Below are 20331 nucleotides of genomic sequence, written 5' to 3'. Positions count from 1 at the left end.
CAGTCTGGAGACGCCGTGGAGAACGTTCTGCTGCCTGCAACATCCTCCAGCATGACCGGTTTGGCGGTGGGTCAGTCATGGTGTGGGGTGGCATTTCTTTAGGGGGCCGCACAGCCCTCCATGTGCTCGCCAGAGGTAGCCTGACTGCCATTAGGTACCGAGATGAGATCCTCAGACCCCCTGTGAGATCATATGCTGGTGCGGTTGGCCCTGGGTTCCTCCTAATGCAAGACTATGCTAGACCTCTTGTGGCTGGAGTGTGTCAGCAGTTCCTGCAAGAGGAAGGCATTGATGCTATGGACTGGCCCGCCCGTTCCCCAGACCTGAATCCAATTGAGCACATCTGGGACATGTCTCGCTCCATCCACCAATGCCACGTTGCACCACAGACTGTCCAGGAGTTGGCGGATGCTTTAGTCCAGGTCTGGGAGGAGATCCCTCAGGAGACCATCCGCCACCTCATCAGGAGCATGCCCAGGCGTTGTAGGGAGGTCATACAGGCACGTGGAGGCCACACACACTACTGAGCCTCATTTTCACTTGTTTTAAGGACATTACATCAAAGTTGGATCAGCCTGTAGTGTGGTTTTCCACTTTAATTTGGAGTGTGACTCCAAATCCAGACCTCCATGGGTTGATAAATTTGATTTCCATTGATCATTTTTGTGTGATTTTGTTGTCAGCACATTCAACTATGTAAAGAAAAAAGTATTTAAGAAGAATATTTCATTTATTCAGATCTAGGATGTGTTATTTTAGTGTTCCCTTTATTTTTTTGAGCAGTGTATATACATACACATTTCAATGTCACATGCACAAGTTCAGTGAAATGCCTTTCTGGCAAACTCCTAACACATGTAAGCTTCCAGTAATTTATTGGGTAAACCAACGTTTCGGCATCACACTGCTGGAGATGCCGTGAAGAAGGCACTGTGATGCCAAAACCAATAAATTGCTGGGAACAATTTTTGTAATATCCTACACATCCTAATAAGTTGACACTTTATTCTATTGTACAGTGTTTTGAAGTGAAAGGATTGACAGTGTTCCCATATTCAGTCACGTTTTTATACCTCCAGTTCATTAACATGTTTTGGGGATATGGTTATTAGGGCTGCACATCTCACACAATGCAACATCGTCACCCCTCACCAACCCTGGAGCACTATAGGGTGCAGGCTTTACCTCTAACCTACTGAAACAATTGATTCAACTAATAAACTGCTCATCAAGTGAAACTTGAACAAAGCACATTTGAGCATCCCGATAGACAATGAAAAAGTTTATTAATTGAATCAGACGACACAATCTTGTGTATTTCTAGGACAGCAAGAAGTCCGTAGCACAAGGACAGAAACACAGGGACAAGAGTAAAAGGTTAAGAGAGATTTTTATTTTACATAAAAAACGGGTGCAAACTTGAGTTGAGTTATTTTGAAGTAGTGTAGTGAAATTTTGGAAAGGTCCCATGACATGTTTCACTTGAGGCCTCTGGGAATTAGGCATAATGACAGTCCCCCCCCCCCCCAAAAAAAGGAATTCAAAAACCTGAAGAAAAAAAACGAGGGGTTTTTCAGGATAGGAGCCCTTAACTAGGTTGGTTCAAGCGTTCAAATACATTTTGAAGTAACATTCATGTTTCAACACAATATTCACAATACAATTTTAAGACTTGATTCTTATATTCATAGCTTTGAAACCATTACCAGAGAACACGAGACATAAGCTCTCATAGCACTGTACAAGTTTGCGTTCCACAGCTTTGAAGAGGGTGAAAAGAAAACCAGGCTGAGAAAATAGACTCCAATTTGAACATAAAAACAAAATAAACTTCACATAATTTACTATTAAAAATAATCAGTACAATATTGCAGTCTTGTCTCTAACCACTGGAGGTCTACAGTATATAAGCAACTGAAGGTAATGTCAGGAAGTCTTCACTTGAGCAGTATTTGCAGCTTGCACCCTACACAGTTCTGTAGACAAATGCAAGCAACTGTTGATAAATGGTCCCTCAAACACTGAGAAAGTGCAGAGATTATCTGGAATGACAGTAAGAATGAAAAATGGTCATTAAGGCCCTGGTGGGCCTTGCTCATTTAAGCAGGACAGTATTATTTAAAAGTACACAAAGTATACCAATACAATAACTTTGTGCTTAAAACCAATGAAAAGACCTCAGAATTAAATCTACCCCTTTATGCAGTATGCAGAAGGCATGAGGATACAACCAGCCAAAGCCATCTGACTCAGTGTCATCTTCTGGTTGCTGATGGAGGGTAAAAAGCCATGCCCCCTCTGCAGCAACTAAATAATTTGGAGAGGACTTCTCATATGTACATGTTACACAAAAGTTGGAAAAACATATATTGATAAAGTGGTTTCCTTAATAAAAATGAACAATAATAAGAAAACAGGGATGACAAAACAATAACTTTGGTGGTTGGGATCAAGCAAAACAAGCAGGCCTAGAATACTTAATTAAAGAAGCAAATCATCTGTAATCATAAGCAATATTACTATAGTAGAAGCCTCATGTCACCTAAATGCGCCAAAGCAAAATAATATTTCACTACACAAATTCTGAGATGGTATGGTTGTCACACAAGCTTAACATGGCAAATTATTATTTTGAATGGCTTTCCAAATCACTTGCAATGATCCAGCTAACCCACCGAATGGGTCTAAAATGACACCATCTTAAGAGCAGAGAATAGGGCTCATGTCTACAACACACTAACATTTCAGTGCCCTTGGCACCAGAGGTCAACAAGCTGGCACTGGGGAGCAAAGACTGAGTGAGAGAGCAAAAAGGAGAAAGGGAATGAGAATGTGTGTGGTGAGAGAGTCAGAAATGGCTTTTCTCTGAGGTATACATCTATCCATAGATTATCCCAATACAGTGAGTGACATCAACCCCCTCCAATGGCAGGGTTTGTTTATGTTAACATGTCATGGAGCAATGGGAATGTAAGGCTTCAAAATGACCCACAGTGGGATCAGACAGCTGTATGGGCAAATATAGAAATATATACTGCCACCAGGGGCGTGTGGAAGTCAGTGGAAGTCCTCTGTCATTTCAAGAAACCCTAGGGTCAGCACCTCCGTGCTGCACCAGCCTCATAGCAAGTCAAAAGTCCTGGTACGAACACTGTCCTTTCTCCCTGTCCTTTAAGTAATCACTAATTATATATGACTGGACAGGTGAAAGCCATGAGGGAAAAGTCATCACTTTCACCTGTCAAATCATTACTGATCTAACCAGAGGAGGACAGGCTCATTGTTAATGGAATACATGGAACGGAGTCAAACATGCTGTCTCCATATGTTTGATGCTGTTCCATATATTCCATTCCAGCCCTTAACAATGAGCCCATCCTCCTATAGGACCCCAGCCTCCTCTGGTTAGATCAGTAATTACTTCAAGGAAGGGAGGAAGTCCTCAACAAAGAGTTGAATGAGAGCAAAAGGGAGAAAGAGCGAGAGATGCATAACAGCCTAAGCCTGGACTTTTACCCACTACACAATTAGTCTGCTGTGGTCAGCATTGATGTCTAAAAGCCTCAATGACATGTGGGTAAATCAATCAATCAATTGACCAATCTATGCATAAAGAACATTGCTCATACGCACATAATTTAGTCCGACAATGGCATCTGAGTAAATCCTGACATTCCACTAAGACTCGTCCCATATCTTTCCATTCAAGTACATTTGAAATAACTTAAATCCACACACAGCACACAAAAACTCTTTGTTACTCAAAAATATACAGAACATTTGTTTGTCCATCCATAAAAGGCAGCTAGGGAGTGGACATGCCAAAGATAAATGTGTCATCATAGGAAAGACAAAAGTCCTCCTGCACACCAGGGGGCATTAGTCAGTGTTAACTTGGGATCCGGCCAAAAGACAAAAAAGTAAAAATAATGAACACTGTGCTTGGGTTTCACGCCTGTGTGTCTGTGTACAAGGGAGTTATTCAATAGAAGCATATAAGGAAATTGACAATTCCCCCAGCCTTGCCTCAAGGCCACGAGTTCTTTCCACCATTTCCATAACACACAAATGAAAGTGGATAGTACCTAGATCACGTGTCAAACTCATCCCACGGAGGGCCAAGCGTCTGCGGGTTTTTGCTCCTCCCTGTACTTGAGTGATGAATTAAGGTCACTAATTAATAAGGAACTCCCCTCATCTGGTTGCCTAGGGCTTAATTGAAAGAAAAAATATAAAACCAGCAGACACTAGTCCCTCCATGGAATGAGTTTGACACACCTGATCGAGATGGTAGAGAACGAGACCGGAATCCTAACTACAGACAACAGTAGGTGCAGAAGTAGTGCACTCAATCACTGTTTAAATACCTTCCCCCACCAAAAAGCAAGGTCATTCAATGATTACATTTTGTAAAATTACAGTACATCATACATTTTTTGTTCACATTAACAACAAAACAATATATCGAAACAGACAAGATAACCATTCAGGAGTCAACACTGGGGTGGGTTGAATATCATTCTCAAGTTTAGTATTTCACCTCAAATGTTGACTGCAGAGGCCATTCACTTCCTTTCACTCCGATGACATTACATAGGACACAAAGGAGGTTCCTATATTTTAAATATTCAAATTCTGCTTTCTCAACCATGTCTGCGCTAATATTGATTTAAAGTGAGACACCACAGTATCATCTCACAAAATGCGACCATTTCCACAGGCTAAATAGTGACCACGTTTACATGCGCACAGTATTCCGGACAGTAGCTCATATTCCGCTTAAGTTCTTATTCGGGATATGCTGTTTACATGCACCTTCGATATCCCGTTCATGAGTATAAACAGAATATTAGTCATTATAGTTAATATGGGTTAAATGGAAAAGTAACTGAAATATGGACACTTACTGTAGGCCTATTACCTCTCACATGTAGCATAATATAATATTAACTCCTGCAGAATTCTGGATTTCTTGCAGTACTATGATACAACAAATTATAATTTTGTCTCGGGAACAGGAGAGGAGAAATATGATTTCTTTCTATCAGCATCTCTTGAGAAATTGCTTTGGCGATTGTAATGTGTTATCTTTGATACAGTTATGCCAGAAGACAGTATTTCAAGCACATAAAATATGCACCCAAGAAGAACTGAAGTCTTAACAGAAATGTTTCATTGTTCTCTGCTTTTCATTTCCTTTAAACCGGTCAAACTGATGACATTGGTCATTTTGCTCAGGACCAATCTTTCCACTGTTTTGGAGTTATTGCGTTTTCTCCCGGTCCCTAAACGAAACAGACAACTTTACTGGTGTTAACTAGATTACGAATGCAGCAGTCAAAGCTGCTGAGGGGAGGACGGCTCATAATAATGGCTGAAACGGAACAAATGGAATGGCATCAAACCATGTGTTTGACACTTATACCGTTCCAGTCATGACCACGAGCCCATCCTCCCCAGTTAAGGTGCCACCAACCTCCTGTGTAATGCATTCATTCTATCGATGTAAGACATTCTGGTGAGCACTCCTTTATTTAGTCTTCTATGGCAACAAGTTATGACAAAAGAAAATATGCATGTATCTAACAAAGAAATGGCCTACCAAATGTCCGAAATGTTTCGACCTACCAAATGTCGGAAATTATAAGCAGAAGTGTCTAAATTAGGGGTGAAAGTAGCCAGCATGCTATACAGTCCAGTACAGAGTATCAGCAAAATTAATTATGGAATTATGATGGATCGAACAGCGCAGATCGCCTTCTCTTTGGAGTGATTTGTTTGACTGATGAAAACATCACACAACACCAATGATATGCGCAACTGAGCCTGTGCAGACTGCAAAAAACAACAGTAAACAGTGATGAGATGTTTACATGCCACAGTATACCGTCTAAGATCAGCATATCTCAGGTATCTTCTCCTGGTTTCACATAACCGGGACTCAATATTTTTCGGGTTATTGTAAACGGAATTATGGCTGTGTATGTAAAATTATGGCTGTGTATCTTCAAATTTCCTAACGCCCACATGGTCAGACAGCATTTCAAGGGCCAAAGGCGGCTCAGGATATTAAATGATCAAAAATATATTTGTTATTTTCATGAAATAAACAGTGATTTATTAGACACAGTGATGATTTAAAATTAAATAGTAAAGACTGCATGGGGGGCTTTAAGTCCAGGTCTTGAAGGTCCACACTGCAGCACTGCAGCTTTTTTTGTTCAGGCCCAGCACTAACAGACATGATTCAAATACTTAAAGGCCCAGTGCAGTCAAAAACATGATTCTTCTGTGTTTTATATACATTTCCACACTATGAGGTTGGAATAATACTGTGAAATTATGGAGTTCCAAACCACTCTGCCAATAACAGCTCGTTTACAGTTATCCCCTCCCCACTCAGATCACTGACAGTCCGAGCAAAAAAAATAGCTTGAGAAATTGCTCTGTGTTAAGAGTCTTTCATTTTGACCATTTTAATTTAAAACAATGGCAGTAAGGTACTTAATTGTTACCCAGAACTAATTTGATATGGAGATAAAAAAATAAATGTAAAAAAGGCTGCATTGAAGCTTTAACTTAGTTGACTCAGGTGTGTTAGGTCAGGGCTAGAACATAAATGTGCAACACCAGATGGTACCCCAGGATTGGAGTTGAGAACTGCTGCTCTTTTGGAATCAGACTCGTCAACATGCATGTCTTCTTATTGGCTGGTATGTTGTTGCAGTGACCAGACACCTATCCTGATAGGCTCTAATGAGAGGTGATCTGATTAAGGCATTCCATGTTAAGGCCAGAAGAGGGAGCAGTAGCATCTAAATCAATGGGAGAGCCAAGTCTGTTCTCCTTATCCAAGATTCTGTATACAGACAGACTGGCGGTAGAAGCTGCCCCGAAGTACACATCTGGGATCAGTTCATTCTATCCTAATCTTAGCCTGAAACATTAGGAGGTAAAAAAGCTAAACTGACCTTAGATCAGCTTTTGGAAGCAACTTTTCCTTCATCCACACAGAGAAATCTAAGTGTTTGTGGATAACAGGGACCAGTTTAGGGTTAACATGCAATGTTAACTAAAGCAATGCAAAATGCAACTCGTAACTCGTAACTGATCTATTGTCGATAGATTGTCTCCCCCAAAAATTTACAATAGACCAAGGCCTGAAGTTGAAAAGGAGCGAGTGGTTACAAGCAATGATGTGCATTTGCTATAATGAACAGTGCATCAAACACAGGGATCTAGAATTCAAATCATTTTCAGAAATAAATCCCAATCTGGTAACAACTGGTCCTCTGTCCACACACATCCCTTTGGTCACTCACCAACTGCTGTCTTACATTTTTCTTGCTTATCCTTCTAATTAGCACTTTTAGTCGTTTTTAATACAAATATGGAGGTACCAGGCAAATGTAGTAAGTGACTTGTGAGGTGAATAGTACAAGCAGGTTTATTTCTCTAGCAGGGATGCATTAGGAACGTGCTGGTCTTTCGCTGTTCCCTCCTTTTCTACCTTTTCTTTCTGCTTTGACTACTTATGCCCAATCCCAAATAAAGCCTTATAGATGTGAAAGAACTGGATGTGTGTTGAGCAATGTGGTGGAAACTTCACCTAGCCAACCAGAAGCAAAAGTGGAACTATTAACATACTGCTTACACCGGTCACGTCTTTGCAGATCTATGAGGGGACATGAAGCGAGTGTTTCGGCTTGGAGCAAGATGTTACTTTAGGACTTTGTAGTATTATTGATAAAAATGGGCCATTCTGTTCCAGGACAGCCCAAAAATATTTTTGGGACACTTGGATTGCTATGGAAATTCTCATATAGAAACTTCATTTGAAGGAGGGATGTTTGACATGCTTTTTAATATATATATATTTTTTGATAATCATGATGTAAGTAGCAATTTTAGGCCCTTTTTAGACCTATACATGCCTCCTGTAAGACCTTATGATCCATGCACCATACATGACACAGAACATCTTGGTGTCATTATACTCCTTATAGTGTGCTCTAACATATGGACTATGTCTACATTCTGAAATACAATTTTAGATTTGCTCATTTTAGGACATTGTTTGAAACTATATATATACTCTACAAGTTCACATTTCCAGAGTAGGCTTTTATAAGCACCACCAACACAGTGAATGGGAAAATGGATTCAAAAGGGAACTCCCTCTGCTGGTGAATTGCTAAATGTGCAATTCTAAACGAGGGATGTGATTGGTTAATGACCTATAATGTCAACATCTATATATAAAATGGGTCATACTGTATCTTCCAAAGTACCAGAAAACCACTTTCATTATGATAGAAAAAAATGTGATACAAATGTAAAAAGCATGTCAAACATTCCTCCCTCCTGTGAGAATTGCAAGAACAATTTGATACTCCCAAAATATTTTCAGGCTGTCCTGATGTGGAATTGCCCTAATATCTCCTATACTTTCAAGACAGTCAAACAGGGCTAAGTGGGAGGGGCTGGGTGGCATATGAATCAATTAACCATTAGGACACATTCATACATCCACACATATGTACAGACATAAATATGCATGAACAAAAAGCAAACAATTAGGGACAGCTTAAGACCTGCTTTTACTGGGGATGTGAGAGTGTTTGGTGAATGGGGAGAGAGAGCGCAAGAGAGACGTGAGACAGAAAAAATATGGGGTCTATAGACTGCAAGACTGGTCTCCTCACTCCCTCAAAGAGAGGGAGGGATATTTGACTTTGATCTCCACTTGAGCAAAAGGGAAGAAAAAAAAAAACAGAGGAAGATTAAGAGATGTTCTCCGGTATCCAGAGGGAGTGTCAGTGGTCAAATGATCAAAGAAAGGTCTCTGTGGCGAAGGTCATTCAGTAGGTCCGGGTCATTAAGAATCGCATATCTCTCGTAATAAAAAGTCTCTCTCCCAACTACAACTGGAAATGCCCCTTAATTAGTTTCCTTAAAACCAAACCCGCTCAGTGACATCGGACAGAGTAGCAGGAGCTCATTTCTGCCGTGGAGTGTTCTTCTTCCGTTTTCGCTTGAAGAAGCAACAGCACCTGAGAGGAAAGGAATGAGAAGAGGGAGAAAAGGAAGGACAGTTACTTGGCAAGCTACACTGAATATACCAAACAGTAGGAACACCTAAAGAATTGAGGCTGTGCCATCAGAACATCCTCAATTCGTCAGGGCACGGACTACAAGGTATCGAAAACATTCCACTGTGATGCTGGCCCATGTTGACACTAATGTTTCCCACAGTTGTGTCAAGTTGGCTGGATGTCCTTTGGGTGGTGGACCAATCTTGATACAAACAGGAAACTGTTGAGCATGAAAAACCCAGCAGCGTTGCAGTTCTTGACAAAAACCAGTGCGCCTGGCACCTTCTACCATACCCCGTTCAAAGGCACTTAGTGTAAATGTTTCGTCTTGCCCATTCACCCTCTGAATGGCACACACACACACACAATTTATGTATCAATTGTCTCGAGGCTTGAAAATCATTCTTTAACTTGTCTCCTCCCAATCATCTACACTGATAGAAGTGGATTTAGTAAGTGACTACCATAGCTTTCACCTGGATTCACCTGGTCAGTCAGTCATGGAAAGAACAGGTGTCCTCAATGTTTGGTATAGTCTGTGTGTATCTCTCACTATTATCCCTTAAGACTCATGTTGCACTCAACTCACAACTTAAGATATTCAAAATGTCAGCTTGTAAACAAACCCAACAGTGACACGTACGGGTTAGAGGTAATAAAGAATGGACGTTGAACATTTAACAGGTATAAGAATGAGTGTGAGAGTGTGACGGTGAAGAAGAAAGCAAACATTCAACGGGGAGGGAATACACCCAGACTCTGTATGCTACCCAGCTGGCCCAAAAACATGTCAAGTTCTGCAATTAGATTGTACAAGGACGCAGGTTAATAACTGTAGAACCAACGTTCTAATTCTTTGCGTGCCCTGTAAGATTCGCAAATGCGTTCTTGACAGAAAACAAAATCTTGGTGTGGCCCAGGCATTAGTCTTTCCAGTTCACTCAAATGCTCAAAAGCTTTACATTTGAGCTACATAACCATCCTTCAGCTCCTCTCAGTAGTGTGAAAAGGATATTAAATCACATCATGTGAGAGGCCTAAAAACCAATAGGAAAGTAACATAGTAATTTGTTTAATGGAAGGGGTGAAGCCAAGAAACCAACACAGTGCTGGATATGTTGTCTGGTGCTAGTCTGGTCCACTCCCTTTTGAATGGCTGATGTGCATGGGAGCGGAGACTCACCACAGGTTGAGCATTTTCACGCAGCTACAGAGTGTGAGGAGAAAAGACATATTAATATGGTACAGAGAGAGAAAGAGAGGGACAACAACTCAAGATAGTCCTTCTGAAATGTAGAACTGCATGCATATACATACACACGGGTAACAGACAAAACTGTGTCTGGGCAATGGAGGAAAGGATAATCATAGGGAATAATCAGAATAGGGATATCATCTGTAAATCTACTAGATGACATTGAATGTTAAGTTAGGTATATGGTACTTATTCACTATTGTGAAATGATGATTGAACAGGTAGAACAGATTCTTACTAAACAAGGATGTGGCTTTTTATTTGGAAGTTTTTGTTTTAGCTAGTTGGTATATTTTCAGAACATTTTAAGAAAATAATTCAGATAATCTTAATAACTTCTCCCCTCATATTGTAATTGAAACTAACGGAATCGAATTTGGATTTGTTGCAGATGATCAGTTTATCAGGAGATCCCCCATCAAAACCCCATCCGGTCCGAACAGGTTCCATCCACAAGAGACAACTTGTTTGGACTTGATCCTGGCTCAAGCAGTTTGACTTCTTGGATCCAATCCTCTTTGACTGAGCTTCAAACGGGTTGGGATTGGACAATCCGTCAATCTCATGGATTGAGCAAAAGTCATTGTAAAGAAATGACTCCAATGACCACTTGCTGTTGTAAATTGTCTTCCAATACAAATAACTACAAAGTGCTACTGAAAGAGACAAATGACCAAGCGAGAGATGGAGAGGGGGAGAGAGAATGTGAGACAGAGAGCTAGCTACGACAGAGAGAGAGCTAGCTACGACAGAGAGAGAGAGCTAGCTACGACAGAAGACGAAGTGCCAGATACATACTTGGCCTCTTCCACCACCTCCACCTCGGCCTGCGCTGTGATAGGTGCGTTGGAATGGGCCGTCATTGGGTCGTCTGCATTCAGGTCCCCATTGGTGGAGGTTACCACCTGAGGCACATGGGGGGGAAAAAGGTCATATAAATCAAGCCAAAATAAGGATTATTCTGCTAGGAGGATTAAAAACAGAAAAATACAACATTGACATCTCCATCATAAGGTCAATCAAACACTGGCATGATCATAATACAGCCCAATGTGCCATGATTACATTAAGTGCCTTGCTTAAGGGCACATAGACACATGTTTCACTTAGTCGGCTAGGGGATACGAACCAGCAACCTTTGGATTACTGGCCCAATGCTCTTAACCGTTAGGCTACTTGCCGCATTTTGTGACAACTAACTTATCACCGTCACAACATAAAACTATTTCTCACATATGCACACTAGCTTGCAGTAGGCCTAGCCAACTATCTCAACAACAACAAAGAGTCAAGTTAGCGTAAAGCGGGTTGTCATAAGATGTTACATTGACATCAGCTGTAATAAATGCTTACGGTATCTTGCCTGCTCGGTCACGCCCATGACAGTAGTATGTAGGCCCTCACCACAGAAACATCAACTAAAGTGAAGTTACCCATCTCCCTCCATACAGTTTAGCCATTGCCAGACATCCATGTGTGGCACCATTTACCCATCTCATTAGCCTTTACCTCTACCCCTTTACTACCGGTCTCCCTTAATGGGAAAGGTTCTTGTTCGAATGTGACTGAACGTGTTTGTCTGATGGGCCTTGTGAACCTGTCTCTCCCTGCCTGCCTCCTCCTCAGACAGAGTGTCTGCTTGCTGCTGTCTCTCCTCTCTTGCTGCTAAACACAGAAACACAACACGGACAGCCTCCACTGTTGATCATCATAACAGCGTCACATACACATATACAGTACAACATTTTATCTTAAGTGCAAAGAGCAGGTAGTGCAAGCAATGTGGCGAGGGCCCCACCTAGCAATTCAATAAGACGTTTCTGCCATATTGCTTTCATCTACTATGTCTATGTCCCTTCTGATCTGTGGGCTAGAGGGCTATCAAAGACATAGGGAATGAAGCAGGTTTTTAGGTTTGAAAGGCAGCCAGTATACATGTAGTTAACATTCAGGTCTCTCCGTTGTTGGTGTATACCTGCACAGAGCCCCCATGCCTGTCTGCAGCCAGGTGGGAGCTGCTCAGGTAGGAGGAATTTGTCTGCCGGTGGGGCTGTGCATCCCATGCTCCTCTGCGGTCTGATGCTGCCATCTGGTTGGTTGATTAGGGAGGCGGATGGGCGGAGGGGGACGTGGGTGGGCCGAGAGTGAGCGAGAGAGGAAGGCGCCGACAGGCCATGCAGCACAACAAAAAAAAGCAAAAAAAAAGTTACGGTGAGACGTATTCACGGCTTTGCCAAGCGTGTAAGTTGAGAACAACCAGGTCAAAACAAAAAAGTAAGCGTGAAAAGGCAAAAACAATAGCTTTAAAATTAGATACACAAATGTATTTAAAGCAAAACGTTTTTAGCCAGTTAAGAGAAACCCTGTATGCATGTTTGACATCTTTTTTTAAATTTCCTTATTTTATAACCCTGGTTTCTTCTCTAAGAGACTTGCGTTGTTTCTTTGACCTGAATCCTGGCTATATTGATTGAAATGTCTGGACCAGGCAGGCTCTGCTTTGTCCCCCTGTAATTCTTTTATCACCGTTCCCTTGGACAGGACAGGTTGTACGTGACAGGACATTGAGGGATTAGCTGCTAATAGAGTTGTTGCAGGAGTTTTGGCAGGTGACTTACGCAGTCTGGGAGCTTTCAACTGGAAAACACTGTGTTCATTTCAGACTGGCTGGCATCTCATGTCTCGCGGGGCTGAAGCCCTGGCTCAGTAAAATGGCTCACCTAATGGGGTGATCTAGGTCGACCTCCTCAAAACCAAGGACGTTTCCCTTCTCTCCCCCTCTCATTCTCTTTCAAGTACACTCTGCCTTCTTCACCTTCCATCTCTTTCTGCTTTCTCCCTCCACCTAAATCCCCCCCTCCATATCAATTCCTTCCCACCCTCCCTCTGTCTCTCCATCTCACAATCTCTGTCTGGCACATACTGTAGCACCAATGGTGGCACAGGTGGATCACTGATTAGAGATTAGTCTGGGCCTCCTGGGCGCAACGCAGTCATAGGACAATCAAGTAGCACCACTCAAGCTGCAGCCAATCAGATTTGAGACAAGCTTCCCTGCCTGTCGGGAGCAAAGTTGGAGGACTTCCAGCGGAGAAATTCATTTTGCGGCTCTCCATGCCTCTCTGGTCGAACAGGCAGGCAGAGGCGGATATGGACAAGGTATTTTGGTGCCAACAATTGAAATATCAGCTGAGACTACATGCTAGGATCCCTATTTTGACCTGAAAGCTAATTTGCTTCTGTATTTTTCCAAACGCAAATATGTAGAAAAATATAATTTTCACTTAAACAAGCCAAATAGGACAAACCCAAAACAAAAGATGATTGAAAGGCTTGAACTCCATGGAGCATAAGCAGAGGCATCAAGTTGGAACAAACGATATGGTCTACTACTTGCACTCATTTAAATGATGGTGGATGTACTGTAGTGTAAACTATAAAAGCTTATTGAGATCAAATTTAGACAATCCCAAAACCATGTCATTCAACTCAATAGCATTGGCATGAACCTTTAACAGCTTTGCAGCTCACTCTAGGTCAATAATACAATTACACTCCCCTTTATTTGGACAGTATTGCTTTCTTGAACACCATACGCACTCCCTTCCATATTATTTGGACAGTGAAGCCTGAACTTTCAATTTGGATCTACACTACAGCATTATGGATTTGAGATCAAATGTATTTTGAGGCGACAGTACAGAATGTCCCCTTTTAAAAGTTAAAACAGATGTATGAAAATACCGTAAAATAAAGAAGGTGACATTGTGCTTGCTGCCTCATAAGAAACATCTGATCTAAAATCCAAAATGCTTAGGTATAGAGCCAAATTGAAAGTTCAGGCTTCACTCTCCAAATAATATGGAGGGAGTGTACATGGTGTTCAAACAAGCAATGCTTATCGATTGTCAGTGTGTGGCTGACAAGGTTGTGCTAAATATGGCTGCTACAATCTAGAACCAAAACATTTGGTCATATTACTCCAGCGCTAGTGGCTTCCCGATAAGTCTCTGGCTGATTTGGAGATTGTACTGCCAACCTACAAAGTATTACATGGACTTGCTCCTACCCATCTTGTCGATTTCATCCTGCCGTACATACCTACACGTACGCTACGGTCACAAGACATAGGCTTCCTTATTGTCCAGAGAATTTCTAAGCAAACAGCTGGAGGCAGGTCTTTCTCATATACAGCTACATTTTTATGGAATGGTCTGCTGATCCATGTGAGAGATGCAGACTCGGTTTCAACCTTTAAGTCTTTACTGAAGAGTCATCTCTTCAGTAGATCCTATGATTGTGTGTCGTCTGGCAAAGGGTTGCGAAGGTGAACGGAAAGGCACTGGAGTTAAGAACCACCCTTGCGGTCTCTGCCTGGCCGGCTCGCCTCTCTCCACTGGGATTCTCTGCCTCTGACCCTATTATGGAGGCTAAGTCACTGGTTTGATCCCATCCTTACTGTCCTCAGGATCGTGTGGTGGGGGAGAACTTCGTGGGCTATACTTGGCCTTGTCTCAGTGTAGTAAGTTAGTGGTCTTTGATATCCCTTTAGCTGTGCTTTGGCATGTAGGTGGGGTTATAGCCTGCCTGGTTGGCCCTGTTCGGGGGTAAACTTTGGACGGGACACATTGTTGTTGTTGTCCCCCCCCCCCGTCTCAGTATCTATGCTGCAATAGTCTATGTGCCGGGGGGCTTGGGTCACCCTGTCCCATCTGGTGTAATTCCCTTGTCTTATGTGGTGTCTTGTGTTATCTTAGGACACCCTCCCTTTCTGAGGACCTGAGCCCTTGAGCCATGCCTCAAGACTACCTGGCCTGATGACTCCTGGCTGTCCCCGCCCATCCCACTTAGTCGTAATACTGGTCCAGTTTCTGAAGTTCTGCCTGCGGCTATGGACCCCTGACCTGTTCAACAGTTATGCTACCTTCTCCCGGACCTGCTGTTTCGCCCCTCTCACTTTATTCCTAGGTTCCTGCCTTTCTAGGGAGTTTTTCCTAGTCACTGTGCTTCTACATCTGCATTGCTAGCTCTCTGGGGTTTTAGGCTCGGTTTCTGTATAAGCACTTTGTGACAACTGTCCATTTCAAATCTCTGTCAATTTTGGAATTGGATTCCATGTCCAATTCAACTGACAGGAGTGGAAATGGAATTGAGTAAAACCATTGGGGTTGATGACATTATAGGAAACAAACTAAAATTGCATTCATGAAGTGGCTCCAAAACAAATCTCATTATTTTCTATGAGGATTTGTTGACTTATGAATTGGATTTTAGTACATTTTCGTGAAATTATTGGCATTTTCAGATACAGGCAGAGCTGAAGTGAACTGGTATGTGAGAATACTGGGTTTACCTGGTTCCGTAGGGGTTGTTGCTGAGACGGCCTGTCTCTGTTAGCGTGGCTCTCTCTCGTGATGGCAGACGCACCCGAGTCCACGTTGACAGACCCCACTGGAGTAGGCTGAGAGAGCGAGAGAGCCCATTGGAGCAGAAACAACAAATTAAATATAACGTAGAGCGCGAGACAGCGAGAGACAAAAAGGCTCGAGTGAAGAGCTGCCCAAGGAAAGTATGTTGTCTTCTTTCACTTGTGTTTTAAATGTCTATTGTACTTTTGATTTCACAGCTTTCCAGCTATGAACGGTACACAAATAAAGTTATTATTACACCAAGACATACGGGACTGAACAGTTAACAAGCTGCTGCTAAACAGCACATTTTCTCTAGTCTCTTTCAATAGCCTCAGTATGACTATTGGACCTGAGACTACACTTATGCTATTTAGCACGTGAACGCGAGCTACTCACAATCGCTCTGCCATCCCAGTCGTAGGTGTAGTCAAAAATGTATCCTTTGCGCTCAAGCAGCTCGGTGAACAGAGTCCTCAAATACTCGTAGTCAGGCTTCTCGAAGAAGTCCAACCGCCGCACGTAGCGCAGGTACGTGGCCATCTCTTCTACAAGGGGTTGACACAGTCAGTCAACATGGTTCAGGCAAAACAAGAGCTCCATCTAGTCACACAGTACCGGACAATAGACTGCATGGAGTTGCAGCACCTTACGTAACGAAGTAGAATAATTTTTGGGTGGAACACAATTGAGCCATTCCAACAGATATACTTGAAAGACAATATCTTCTGAGAGAAGATAGGAGAAAATGTGGTCACTGAGCATTCAAAAGGTCAAGGAAACATTTGCAAACATTGTCTTGCAAGTGCATATTCTTCTAATCCATCCCCGAGGTGCCTTTCCTTCAAGAATCATCTTCTGCTCAATAAGCCCATTTCTCAGTACAGCTCGCTCTTGTACGTTCTATTGAAATTATTTACTGCCATTTTCCTACGTATGCTGTGCGGAGCGTGTTTTAGGAAATGTAGCCATTTCAAAGGCAGGCACTAGTGTCAAGGTCAGGAAGGAAGATTGGCAATACCTGGAAAGCTTTCACAGAGGACCTCGATGGGAGTGTTGCGCTTGGTGTCGCCAATCTTCTGGTATCGCTCCTTCAGGGTGTCAGCCTGTAGGTAGAAGGCACACTGAGTTCAATACACTTTTGCCATCTTATCTCCTTCCCTTCACACTAATGTTGAACTTCCTCAGCAGTCTTTCAATCTCCCTCTTTTTTGCTCGTCTGGTTCGTTTAGGCTACCATTCCCGCTACCACTCTCTGAATCACTAGTAGTAGTGCATCACTCTCCTAATATCTGGGTTGTGATTATTAGAGTTGATCGTAGTAAAATGCCAGGCAACAGAAAACAAAAATGAGCGTTTCCGAATTGGACAAATTCAGATAATGGATAGAAAAACAGATCACTTTGTGCCTAATGAAAACAACCCAGCTGATATCATGCCTAGCTCCCCTACCTTGAGTCCTTGCCACGGCAGACTCCCTCGTAGGAAATACATGAACATGTGGCCCAAGGCTTCCAGGTCATCCCGTCGACTTTGCTCTGAAACAAAAAGGGAGGGGTATCCGCTTTAAGCTGCAACCGACGTCTATCCCACCTACCACATCCTTGGGTATCCTTATGTAGGACTTTCAATGCATTAAGCTCCAAATGTGGAACAAAATAGAACCTTTCTGAATGTGAATTACCTATGGCTTACAGACATGAAAGGCTATGTGTGTACACATACACTACCAGTCAAAAGTTGAGGGTTTCTCGTTATTTTTACTATTTCCTACATTGTAGAATTACAGTGAAGACATCAAAACTATGAAATAACACATATGGAATCATGTAGTAAGCAAAAAAAAAAGTTTTAAATCATAATATATTTTATATTGAGATTCTTCAAAGTAGCCACCCTTTGCCTTAATCACAGCTTTGCACACTTGGCATTCTCTCAGCTATTCTACCAGCTTCATGAGGTAGTACCCTGGAATGCATTTCAATTAACAGGTGTGCCTTGTTTAAAGTAAATTTGTGGAATTTCTTTCCTTCTTAATGCGTTTGAGCCAATCAGTTGTGTTGTGAAGGTAGGTAGGGGGGTATACAGAAGATAGTCCTATTTGGCAAAAGACCAAGTCCATATTATGGCAAGAACAGTTCAAATAAGCAAAGAGAAACGACTGTCCATCATTACGTTAAGACATGAAGGTCAGTCAAACCGGAAAATGTCAACAACTTTGAACGTTTCTACAAGTGCAGTCGCAACAACCATCAAGCGCTATGATGAAACTGACCTCCACAGGAATGGAAGACCCAGAGGTACCTCTGCTGCAGAGGACAAGTTCATTAGAATTACCAGCCTCAGAAATTGCAGTGCAAATAAATGCTTCACAAAGTCCAAGTAACAGACATCAACATCAACTGTCCAGAGGAGACAGAGGAGTGTGAATCAGGCCTTCATGGTCAAATTGCTGCAAAGAAACTACTACTAAATAATACCAATAAGAATAATAGACTTTCCTGGGCCAAGAAGCACACGCAATGGACATTAGACCATTGGAAAGTTGTCCTTTGGTCTGGAGTCCAAATTGACATTTTTTGGTTCCAACCACCATGTCTTTGTGAGATGCAATGTGGGTGAACAGATGATCTCTGCATGTGTATTTCCCACAGTAAAGCATGGAGGAGCTGGTGTTGTGGTGTGTGGGTGCGTTGCTGGAGATACGGTCTGTGATTTATTTAGAAGAATTCAAGGCACACTTCACCAGCATGGCTACCACAGCATAATGCAGTGATACACCATCCCATCTGGTTTGGGCTTAGTGGGACTATCATTTGTTTTTCAACAGGACAATGACGCAACACACCTCCAGGCTGTGTAAGGGTTATTTGACCAAGAAGGAGAGTGATGGAGTGCTGCATCAGATGACTTGGCCTCCACAAATTGAGATGGTTTGGGTTGAGTCGGAATGCAGAGTGAAGGAAAAGCAGCCAACAAATGCTCAGCATATGTGGAAACTCCTTCAAGACTGTTGGAAAAGGAGTTTGCAAAGCTGTCATCAAGGCAATGGGTGGTTACTTGAAGAATCTCAAATATAAAATATGTTTTGGTTACGACATGATTCCATGCGTGTTATTTCATAGTTTTGATGTCTTCACTATTATTCTACAATGTAGAAAATAGTACAAATAAAGAAAAACCCCGGAATGAGCAGGTGTTCTAAAACTTTTGACTGGTAGCGTATAGCCGCGATAAGTAAAACTAATCTAAAAAAGTAGTAGTTCACTGGGCCTTTACCAGTCCTGTATTAACAGACCAATATAGCCTTCTGTAGCACAGCCCGCCCAAAAATTACAGCGCCGCAATATACAGTATCTCAGTTTATTGCATAAATCGTGCATGCATTGGATTACAATGCTGGGGTAGGAAAATAATCCAGTACAGTTTAATGAATTACAATGTAGGCTAATCAAAGTGGAGGCTATGACACAATGTCAATGGAGAAGGCTAAAACATGGTCAGCGGCAGATCGAAGTAGCAGCACCAAGTCTCTGGGTGGGATAAGTTGTCCATGGTGCTGTCATTCAAGGTCCTTTATTTACCCTGTTCGCAAGAGCACAGGAAGGTTGCATTTTGGCTTCTGCTCAGCTGGATAATAAAGCCAGCGGGGCACACATGCAGTTTACAGACACCATCGGCCACAGAGCTACCACAGATCTTACTTGCAGTGGTGTAAATGACGTCATCATTTCCTCAATCAAGGTTTGTACCGACAGATAACAGCCTATCATTACAGGGCTTACCAACCATGCTCTTGGAGCACTACCATCCTGTAGGGTTTCACTCCAACCCCAGTTGTAACTAACACCATTAATCTTATAAACCAGCTACTTATTAGAATCAGGTGCGCTAGATTAGGGTTGGAATGAAAACCTACAGGATGGTAGCTCTCCAGGAACAGGGTTGGAGATCCCCCGTTATAAAATATGCATAAAATGCATCCTCCAATAGCATTATCTGCTTATGTCCATACATATTGTCTCAAGAAAATTGTATATTTTTAATACCCTCAAACACCAAGTTAGACATACCTATAGGCCATCATTACTGTCAATCATGAATGATAATTATTCACATTTTACGGGTGAAACTGCATCAGTGCACACATGTAGCCTACGGTTCTTCATTATTGGCCAGAGAGAAGACGGGGCTGTAGCTTACATATTTATTTGGTTTGTAATTGTATCGTTTTTCATGGAATTTTTGTGGCGATTAAATATAATTTAGTTAGAATAGATCAGAATAAAAGTGAGGTCCCTCAGGCTCCCCCAGCATTACTCACCTGTTTACTGGTGAAGCGAAGGCAGCTGCACTATTTCATCAATACACATTTTTTTAATTGTATCACCATGCAGAATAATTTTTTTTGCAGCACCCCCACCCCCAAACTACTTCCCATGGCCATATGTAAACAGGACAGACGACAAAAAAATTGCAGAGTTCAGCCAATCAAATATGAGACTAGCCTATACTGTATCCATGTAAGTACCACACAGGGAAGTTGAGACAAGTTAAGTTGTCTGGTAGAGGG

General features: G+C 42.1%; 1 protein-coding gene across 9 annotated transcripts in view; it reads right to left on the bottom strand.

The window, feature by feature from the left end:
• Positions 1–1373: 1373 nt before the first annotated feature.
• LOC109889500 (casein kinase I) overlaps positions 1374–20331 on the bottom strand; it is a 55513-nt gene continuing 36555 nt past the window's right edge. For 2 of the 9 annotated variants that reach the window (XM_020480955.2, XM_020480954.2), the window contains 8 exons: positions 17211–17296; positions 16780–16864; positions 16158–16306; positions 15704–15811; positions 12326–12439; positions 11149–11255; positions 10279–10302; positions 1374–9053 (listed from right to left, as the gene is read on the bottom strand). In XM_020480955.2, the coding sequence (XP_020336544.1) occupies positions 8999–9053; positions 10279–10302; positions 11149–11255; positions 12326–12439; positions 15704–15811; positions 16158–16306; positions 16780–16864; positions 17211–17296 (728 nt within the window). In that variant the 3' untranslated portion in view covers positions 1374–8998. The remainder of the gene's footprint in view (positions 9054–10278; positions 10303–11148; positions 11256–12325; positions 12440–15703; positions 15812–16157; positions 16307–16779; positions 16865–17210; positions 17297–20331) is intronic. The other 7 variants (XM_020480956.2, XM_020480961.2, XM_020480959.2 and 4 more) reach the window with 7 other exon arrangements.

This window comes from Oncorhynchus kisutch, linkage group LG4 (assembly GCF_002021735.2).
Source record: "Oncorhynchus kisutch isolate 150728-3 linkage group LG4, Okis_V2, whole genome shotgun sequence".
NCBI lineage: Eukaryota > Metazoa > Chordata > Actinopteri > Salmoniformes > Salmonidae > Oncorhynchus > Oncorhynchus kisutch.
Note: the sequence above shows the minus strand (reverse complement) of the source record. Positions and strands in the feature narration are given on the sequence as shown.